This window comes from Alligator sinensis, unplaced genomic scaffold, assembly GCF_000455745.1.
Source record: "Alligator sinensis unplaced genomic scaffold, ASM45574v1 scaffold493_1, whole genome shotgun sequence".
NCBI classification, from domain to species: Eukaryota; Metazoa; Chordata; order Crocodylia; family Alligatoridae; genus Alligator; species Alligator sinensis.
In genome coordinates this window covers 737918-748433 of record NW_005842513.1, presented here as the reverse complement: position 1 = coordinate 748433, position 10516 = coordinate 737918, and the positions used below count along the sequence as shown (strand labels likewise).

Sequence of the window (10516 nt, the reverse complement as noted above, 5' to 3'; positions counted from 1 at the left end):
CCGTTGCGTCGAGCCCGGCGCGGGGGAGGCTGCGGCCGGTTCCCAGTGCCCGCTCCTGGTTCCCGGCGTCAGGCGGTGCAGCCTCCCTCCCCCGCGCGGCTGAGGCGCTGCAGGCAGCCGGCTTCCCCGGGCCGGGCCGGGCCGGGGGTAAGGGAAGGACCCGGCTTCCCGCTCCTCCAAGCAGGCGGGTTGTCCCACCCCCTGCACTGCACTGCCGCGGGCTGCTCTTTCACACGGTGGTATGGGCAGGAGGATGCTTTTAAGTCCTCGGTGGAGGAAGGATGAATTAAGAGCTTTGTCACACAGTCATTGGGGGCAGCTGCTGGAACTCTTAAACTGGGATTGTCCCTTGACACCTGAAACTAGTTTTAAACACTTCTCAAGTGCCCAGAGTTGCCCTGCGCCAGGACAGGATTATCTCTGGGAGCTGGTGTTACACTGTCTGGAAGGGAGGGCGAGGGCTGCAGGGGGATTCTTGTCTTTCAGTCCTCCTGGTCCCTGCTGGCCTGAATGAACCAGTGCTCCGTCCAGACTGGAGCCAGCACCATCACTAACCAACATTGGTGTGGCTCACTGTAGGTGTAACAAGGCCCTAGGTGGCTGTGCTGTGCCGTGCCCCATTAGCATCTGAGACCGTCGTACTCCACGTCCAGCCTGCAGGGCCGGTCCATCATTGGATTGGGCATACAGGGTCCGAATGTCTGTTTGTGAGCAGGTTCTTGGTTTTGCACAGTGCAGATCTGACCCCACAGTCGTGGACTGTATTAAAATGGGACTAAGTGAAATGTATTAGTACTACAGAATGACAGAAGAGGATGACGGGAAAGAAATGGCAGGCCTCATCTGGTGGAGAGCGGTCTGGCATAGACTTTTTCAGGATTAGCCCCCCTGGGCAGGGCAGTGGGTAGGGGTACGGGTATAGGGATTGGTGCGCGGTTGTGCGATGCAGATTGTGTAGCAGGTTTTTAGTGTGCTTTGAGCCGCAAAGTGAACCACAAGGGCCACTTGGCAGAGTGAGCTGGAGGTGGAGATATATATTCTGCAAAAAAAAAAAATCTGGCACACAGGTCTGGGTGGGCACATTGGATCTCACTTGCAAACTGACCCCATGCTGGATCTGGTCCCCACACTGGATCTGGTCCATAGACCAGCCTTACTTGTGAGATCTGGCCTGTGCCCTAGCCTCGTGCCACTCATCTAGCCTGCAGGCTCAGAAAGTTGAACGCTACTGGTCTGAGGTAATATACAACAGAGATGAATGGGTCATTATGTGCACCTCTTAGTCCTACTGTTTCAGGCTGCCTTCTGCCCAGTATAGGATCTGGGTCTCTGGGTTCTTATGTGCCAAGATGGCCTTTGCCCCAGAGATCACCCCAGTATCTGACAAAAAGCAACAAATTGAAACAAAAAAGTGACTGGGAAGGGCAGATCTGGGCTCCTGCCATATTTTTATTAGTATTATTTCTTTTGTTCTGAGGCTGCCATCTGACTCTCCAGAATCTCAGCGTTCATTAAAAATTATATTGATGAAGAAAACCTTTAAATTGTGAAACAAGTACAATTGATGCAATATACAGTGATATCTTCCATTGTCTTCAGACAGCCTGAAATTAATAGCTCCAATCATTTTAGTTGTACATTGCCTGGGATGTCCACATAATCATGGGGAATACCACAAGTTCTTTTTTTCCCTGCTTAGAGGAAATTGGGGGCAGCATCCAATTTTCCTCCTAATACTCTCTGGGCCTTCCAGGACCTGTATGCATTGATACCTGGAGAAGCAGTAATAGTCTTTTTCCCTTCCAGCAGAGATTAATTAAAGCCAGCTTCTTACTGTGGCGGGCCAGTAGGGGGCGCTCCTGCGTTGACCCGCCCCCCTCCCTGCGCCGCCCCCCTTCCAGGCTCCGAGTGCCTCCCTTAGGGGTGCCTCCCGTCCGGCCGACCCCTTCCCTGGAGCACACCCGCTAGCCTGGGGTTCCCGCTGCCACCATCCAAGGCTCTGGACTCACTTCTGGCTCTGCGCACCTTGGAGAACACAGGCCTGATCGTCCAATGGGTGCTAGACCCAACACAAGCACTTGGGGCACTTCCCCAAGTCAGGGGCTGATTAGGGAAGCCTCCCTTAGTCCACAGACCTAAGGGGCCTCCTTGGCATAATTTAGACCCACCCCTCAATAAGTTTCCCACACCGGTTTCAAAGGAGAACTTTATTGATGACAGGGGTAGGGCAGAAATAGGGTAAAAGGTAGAGCAATATCAAGAAATCTTACAGGAATATCAAAGGAATCCCATAGAGCAAACCAGGGTGGCTGAGGTAGCCGTTTAACCACGCATCTGAGTTACTGAAGCTAAATATTTGATCGGATCTCTAGTAGCTTACTCACTCACATCATCCAGAGGTGGTTGTTGTTTCCTCTGGAGGCAGGGCACTCTTGGAGCATGCAGTGATGAGGAGAGAGCCAGGTTCAGATTCACCTGGATGACCGCATGGCTAATGGCTCCCCTTCTTCCTGGCCCAGGCCTTTTTATAACCCCTCTGACCTCAGCAGCCGGTCCAATCGAAGCTGCCAATACTGGCTACAAACCGACCAATTTACAAAGCATCCCTGGCTACCTGGGCCCGCGCACAGGGCCGGGTCTTTCCCCCCCTGCCCAGGTGACCAGAGCATCGCCTCCCAGGCGCCAGGCTTTTGTTTGCAGACAAGGAGCAAGATCCCCGCTGTGAGGGATTCAACAGCCACCTCTCAGGCTGGTGGAGACAGATCTCGGCAGAGGGGCACCGACAGTGGCATTTTTGCCACACTTACCATATAGCAGCAAGGCTTTGACTGCTATAATGGTAGGTAGTTTCCCCCAGCTCTAATGACTGCTGTTCCTTCCTCTTTTTAAGGTTAACTGCAGACTCAGACAGACATCACATGGCATTGTGATGATTATTTTCAAGATCCTCTTCATAACCATACGTGGGTTATGGTTACATTGGACAGAGGGGAAGCCAGAAGCGGATATGTGATCATGTTTTAAACGCTGTCACCATCCACTGGGGCTGGCATCTCAAACAGAGCATAGTGTATGATTAGAGTTTGGGAAAATGCCACTCCTTTTTCCACTGTTTATTGCTTTCTACTTTTTCCATCATTTATTGCTTTCTACAAAGCAAGAGTAAAACAAGTATATTTTGCATAACAAGCAATAGACCCACTTAGCCACTTACTTGGCCATTATCAGCTGCTAGTGTTTTTTCCTCCAAAGTCACACATTTTCCTTGACCTTCATGCTAACTACTTCACTCCTTCCATTCCCTGTTTAACTTCTCACAAAACTTTAGCCGGCAGGTGGCTTAAAATTCCAGTCTCATAAAGCAATTCCTGTCAGTCCCCTTGGCTAACCAAATATCATGAAGAGAATTATCTTTCTGTATAGCAAGAACAAGGTAAAAATAAGATACAGCATTAACCAAAAAAAGAAGAAAAAAAGACCTTACAGAGGGTGAAAATCTTTCCCTTAGTATTAATGCATGTTTTCCAATATAGAGTACATGAATTGCAGTTCTAGGAATAGGAACTGGGTAAATCATGTTTAAAAAGATTCCTATCTTAAACATTGATAACATTGTGTGGCTTAATATTAGCATTAAAAGCAATTTTTCAGCTGATTACAATGTTACTGCAAACTCACCTATATTCAGGGTTTGAATTATAGGGGAGCTCACGGGGGGAGGGGGGAGCCCTCCCATAAGAGATGAGAGCCCCCTATAAGATTTGAAAATCATAACCTGGTGGGGGCTCTGATTCTATTAGGGCATTGTGATGGGCAGCCCAATTTATTTTGCAGAACCTCTCCCCCCACCCCCAAAGAGTCAAAGTGTAATTGAAACCCTACCTATATTGTTTATTAAATGGTTTAACAAGCAATGGAATTCACATTTCCAAATTGTGACTTTGCACAAATTTAGTGAATATAGGGAGAGTTTTATCTTAGTTTTAGACCTAATTCCTACATTCATTATGTACCCCCAAAGCCCAGTACAAGTAATCTGGCATCAGCATATGATCTCTGTTTCTTCTTTTCCACATTTAATGTTATCATGTTATTAATCTGTCCTTTTGTAGTCTTATAATTTGACATCTGAGAAAGTCAAAGATTTATTTAAATCAGGCCCCTGGCTCACATTAATTTAATGGCACAACGGAATTTGATCCTCAATCCCAACAATCACACCTCCTACCATGCCATACGTCCATGGCAGATGGTGTAATTTCAGAATCAGGGATCAGATCCCAATAGCAGCCAGTTTCTACTCCTCCTGCACTGGCAAATTGAAAGTCGGGTGCCCGCAGTCCTGCACGCAGAGCTGGCAGTCAGCTGATTGTCAGCCCTGGGTCCTGTTTGACACCCAAAGCTGTTGGAACCAGGCCCAACAATCAGTTGATTGTCAGCCCAGCCATGAGCAGCCCTAGGGTTTGGGAACAACTGGCAGTTTTTTAGATGTCCTAGGGCACCAGACCCTGTGACCAAGGAGCCACTCCCTGATCTCAGGTTCCTCTGCACTGGAGACCCTTAAAAACTGCATGTGCAGCCCATTTTTGGCATCGGGAACAGGGCTGTCCACAATTTCTGCCTGACTGTTGTTACACTCTAGCCCAAATTTCCATTTGACAGGCCTAAACCTGCTGTGCACCTTTTACAGAGTTTGGTTGCCTCATTTCCCCTTGAGGGCATGCATGACTTTAAGGACTGAGCTTAGTAAATGCACTTAGAGCTGATTTCACATGACTTTAGGAGCTAATCCTGCAAGATACTGATCACCGTCACCTCCTGCACGATATTAATGGCTAATATTGTGTTATCAGAATCTAAATTGTGACCACTCACTCTTTTGGGAAATGTCCAGAAAGTAAACAAGTCACTCACTAGAAGTCAAGAATAACATAGGTTGACATTCTTAGCCCCACAATAAACTGTTCCCTGTTCACCCAAACGTAGACCTCAGCAAGCTCCATCCAACCATCCCTCTGCTCTTCTGGCTAAACACAATAATATACTGCTCAATCTTTGATTAACTTTAAACTTTATCTTCTCTAAACATAACATTGACTCCTCCTCATATATACAAAGACGTGCCTCTGTGTATTGAAGGGCCTGATCCTGGATTCTTAAGACCCTTCCTCTTTCTCTCCAACTCACTAAAGTAAAATTATTTCAGCTAATTCAATATGTTCCTTATCTTCTTTTTGCAGTTAGACTTTTGTACTGAAGAAAAGCCTTAACTTTCCCCCCAAAAAGCTCTGTAGAATGTTTTTTTCTCCTACCAAACTAACAGTAAACACTAATAATTTTTTGTGACAAATGGAAGTCACACAATTATGAGTCTTAATTTTCTGTGATTTAAGTGTACTTTATGTAAATAAAGTTCAAGACTTACTGACTAATGTTGAAGAAGAAACATACCTAACCTTCCATTGCATTTTTCAACTGATTTCTCAGCTATGGTCTTTCCTCTGTGTGGCGCTATGTGGAACCATGAAGAAGTCGCCAAGAGCTGCCATTAAAGTAGGCATTAATAAATTGTGGAAAGTATTTCAGTTCTTCCCCAAAAACATCTTTACTGTGATTAAATCAGTATGAACAGACAGGCCTTAAAATGCTGACGGGCCTTTCCTTCAACTTCACTCTAAGGTAAGGAAACATTCAACCTACTGGGAACCTTCTCAACTGTAGAAAATGAAACCTGTTACTTGTTCTGGAGTTAGGGCACAGGAGGCAATGTTTAAAAAAAATACGTCAATGGACACTTCTCTATATAGTGCAGGGGTGGGCAAAGTCCAGCCCACGGGCCAGATTTGACTTGCTACAGACTCCATTTCCCAGCAGCCCCTGCCTACGTCACTGAGGCCAGTTTCCATGGGGACCCCAGAGTGGTGATGGCATGACAGGGGCCAGGATGGCATGACAGTTTCCTTCTATGGAAACTGGCCCCAGCTGCACTGGCAAGACACGCAGCTGGGCAGGGAACTGTTCCAGGGTTGGGGTTTTGCAGCACTGACAGCATGGTCCAGAGCCGAGGCACAGCTGCAATCTGCTGCCTGAACACCAGAGCAGCTCTGGATCATGCTGTCACCACTGCAAGATCCGAACCCCAGCCCTGGAGCAGCTCCCTGCTCGATCGCATGCTCTGCCAGTGCTGTTGGAACTGGTCTCCATTGGCACCCTGCCCGGCCCCCCTGCTGTCAGGGCACCACTGCTGCTGGGGTCTCCATGGAAACCAGCCTCAGCAACGGGGACAGGGGCTACTGGGAAATGGAGTCCGGCTGCTGGCTGGATCCGACATTTTGCCCACCCCTGATATAGTGGATAGCTCTGGAGTGCCACTAAATTTTAGATGAGTAAAGCTGAGCTGTATCTTATTTCAGGCTGTACTCTTCCAGGTGCAGTGGCCTGTCCATCAGCATTGATTTCTCAAGAGCAAGGCTTTGATGCTGGTGGACACAGCTCCATGGAGGCCACTTGCGCTGGTCCAGCAGTCCTCCCATTTGATCCCCAGGATTCAACGCAAGCACTGCTAGTGAAAGCTCTCAAGGATCTTAATATGGCATTGGTAGATGGTACAGGCTTCACTGAAGTAGAGGAGGGTGGTCAGCATGACAGTCTTATAAACCAGGACCTTCAGCAACTTCTGAAGATCTCTATTTTCAACAACACATTGTTGCAGCTTGAAGAAGGCGGCACTGGCGCAGTTGACCCGGTGCTGGACTTCTTCATCGATAGTAGCCTGTTGAGAGTGGTGGCTGGAGAGATACGGAAAGCGCTCCACATACTCCAGAGCCTCCCCGTCTATGTAAATAGTGCAGAGGATGTTCTTCTGGCCTTCTGGTCAGGGTAGTGGGGGTTGGTGGAGAACCTTTGTCTTGGAAACATTCAAGGACAGGCCATGTCTCTTGTATGAAGCATCAAAGAGATCTAGGGTTGCTTGCACATCCTGTGCAGAGTGAGCCATCATGCAGCAATCGTCCGCAAACTGAAGGTCATGGATGTCCTTAGTGGTGAGTTTCGTTTTTGCTCAGAAGCACTCAAGATTGGAAAGCTTCCTGCTCAGTTGATACTGGATGCTGATGCCAGATGGTAGATCATCTCGGATGAGGTAGATGATGATGGTCAGGTAGAATCACGCAACCTTGTTTGATCCTGGTCTGGATGTGGAAGGCGTCGGTTTCAGATCTTCCACTCAGGACGGTGGCGGTCATATCGTCATGCAGGAGTCTCAGCATGGTGACAAACTTCAGTGAGCAGCCAAGGCTTTGGAGGATGGTTCATACAGCTTCACAGTTTAAGGAAACGAACGCATTGGTCAGGTCAATGAAGGCAAGGAACAGTTCTTGATTTTGCTCCTGACATTTTTCTTAGATCATGTATGCAGGTGATGCATGATGGCATCGATCCGTTGTCTCCCTAGTCATTGAGCATCACATGGAGTTGAGGTGTAACAGTTTCCACCACAACAAGGTGACAATCCTCGGAGAGGACCCTGAAAATACTGGGTTCCCAGCTCTGCAGCAGACTGCTTGCTTGGCAGGTCTTTTGTAGATGCTTGATGGGACTCCCAGGTCCACATCAAGCAGTAGCCAGCTGTGCCTGAGCTTCCAAGCTCTCCATGATGGAGCCATGAGCCTGGGAAGCTCCATTTCAAAGCAGGGCTTGACTCCTGCTTCTGCAGCAGAATAACCTAAGAGGGACCACAGATGGAGCTGTCTTGGACACAGGACTCATTAGAAAAGGTAGGCTTGGAAACTGCAAGGAAGAAAATAGCCTGCTGTTGTTTGTTCCTATTCTGTTTAGGAAACAGGACTATGTATACTTTCTTTCTAAATAAATAGGAGTGCTTACTTGATTTGCAGCATCAGTTTCTCTTCCTAATGGAAACGACCCAGCAAGGGCCCAATTATTGGCTGACAACTTCAATACAAGAGCAATGATATTAATGTAAATGCTTAGAGGAGCTATCACACCTCTGGTTCCTATATTAAATGTTGGATGGGGGCCAGGGATGTACCACAAAATAAAGAGAAAAAAAATATACTAATGGAAAAGTTGGCTTGTTTTTTCCATGCTTCCATTTTTTAGTTTCCTTCCATATCTGATCCACTCTGTTTACTATTTTCACTCTATTTTTTCTACTTTTTCTTCTTTTGACAATCAGCATTTCCTTTCCTTGGATGCTGATAAAAGTCTAGTAAGTTACTGCTACTCTGGGTGGTAACATACTGGGAATAATAGATAAGATGTAGGTAAATGTCTCTCCTGCCTGTGAAGAACATATTGTCAAAATATTTAACATATTTTATCACATCCCAAGTAAGTTGCTGAGGCTAAATATTATTCAAACCTTGATTTCTATTCCCAGTGTGTAATGTTTAGTAAATAACACTCTTGTTTGACTTGCAGCAGAGATGTTGCAGCTGCAATTTTCTTTACTGTCTTTTCCTGGCTTTGTGAAAATAAATCATCACCACTTTATGGCAGTAAACAGAACAGTAAATATTCATTTCTTTAGCATTTTGTTTCATTGTCAGAATAATTGCCAGTATCTATGCAACTTAAATAAATGTGAAATTACGTTTTCCCTTTTTCTATGCCAACAAATACTGACAAAAGCAGGTAACCTACAACTCTCATCTGAAAGTAAGACAAACAGTGAAGGTGGTAAACCTGCTGTCACACAAACTGATTTTGCCACCACTCAAAATTCATCCTGCAGCATAAAAAGAAAAAAAGAACAATGTTGGTGAAAGTAATTAGGAAATTTCTGTTATAAAATTACTAAGATAGTAGTGCCTAATCAGATATGTTCCATGAAAGGGATGAATGTGGCGCTGTGATAGACAAATCTCTCAGTAGCTGCCAAGAGCTGGCCTTTGAAAGCAGAGCTGTTGGCAGACAGTGGTTGGATGTGAGCACCCAATGGCTCTGCATGGAGAAAACGGAGCCTGGGACCTAACTGTTCAGTATTTGGGACCAGAAGAGTAACTAGCTGAGGGGATATGTGGGTTCGACAGGAGGGGCTTAGGGACTGCAAGGGTAGAAGCAAGACACGTTAGAGGTCTGTGTCTAACAGTACTGAAACACACACACAGAGGTTTCAAGCAGGTCACTGGGCTCTCCCCAGTCAAAAGTGAATGTTGAAGGGAGGGGGTGTAAATAAATAGCCCAGGAAATGAGGCTTCTTGAAGGGCCATGGTTCTCCCATCATAGTCTACATCTCTAATTATGCAAGCTGTTCCATTTTTGTGGACAAGTATACCAGTGCAGGATCCCATTAACACCAATGGGGATTCTATTTTGGTCTGGGTTGTACTCATGAGCACCAGTTTAGCTGATCAAGGCTTTGCAGTATAAGTGGCTCAAGTCAAATACTGTCCCTTATTCTGCATTGTACAGTATCTAGTTCATTAGAGGCCTGTTCCTGACTGCAGTCTCTGAGCATTACTGCATTACACTGTGCAAACATATTGAATAAATATTTTAAGTTCTTAATAAATGCGTGAAGAGAAACTAAACCAAATTCAGCTGTAAATCTTGACCCAAGAAAACCTGAAATAGCCTACAGCTCTTCTGTGTTCAGCTATACCAAGGGAAATTCCTGAAAAGCTCAAGATCTGAACGAGTGGCTGAACTGATGGGCAGGCATCTTATGGCAATACATTGAAGTTAAATTCCTCTGTTGATACTTCCTGATCTGTCAGTAGTTTTGATACAATTGTGGACAAACCACTGTTGATTCAGCACATGTTATAGCCATAAGCTGGCTATTCGTTGTGCTCTGAGACAAGTGTATTGAGCAGGTTCTTCCCCTCCCCAAGACCTGTCATTGTTGCTCTCATCTAACATGCAGGATGCTGTAAACTGACACACACTGCAAAACCCAGAAATGTTTCAGCAGTTCACAATTGTTTATTTTTCATCCAGTGTAAACAGATTTTTACTTTAGTAAAAAGGAGATTGGAGTCTGAAAGAAGGACAGCTGGCTTAACCTGAACCAAGGAAAAACTGAAAACCATTTCCCAGTCTAGGAATAATGACCCTAAGTGGAGTTACAATCTGCACAGGGCTCCTAGTTCCCCACAAACCCACAACTACCCTATGTGACCACAATTAAGAGAAGGCAGGAATTAACAAGAGACGGAAATACCTCAATTGCTTCAGGAAAGCTATTTGTATGCCCACTCCTCTCACAGTAAACGAGAGAGAAGCTGGGTCAATGTATTTCCATTTCATTCAGGAGTAACCTGTCTGACTTAGTTGTCATGGTAATATAATAGTGGGCACAAGGGATAGTTATCATGGACCAGCTGAAGAGGGGTCCACTAACAGTGGTAATTGTGTTGAATGAAATTATCTGAATGTATGTGGGGTCATGAAGGGGAAAAGTTTGGAAAATACTCAATTAAGAGGCCTTATTGGAAGAAGGCATTCTTCAAAGAGCTGGTGAGCACCTCAAGAAACCTGTCTACATTAGGTT

At 45.9% G+C, this 10516-nt stretch overlaps 1 protein-coding gene across 1 annotated transcript in view; it reads right to left on the bottom strand.

Annotated features, from left to right (window-relative positions):
- Nucleotides 1-1144, bottom strand: part of HTR7 (5-hydroxytryptamine receptor 7) — a 40045-nt gene extending 38901 nt beyond the window's left edge. The window contains exon 1 of the mRNA XM_014523627.1: nt 1094-1144. Within this exon, the coding sequence (XP_014379113.1) occupies nt 1094-1144 (51 nt within the window). The remainder of the gene's footprint in view (nt 1-1093) is intronic.
- Between the last annotated feature and the right edge of the window lie 9372 nt (nt 1145-10516).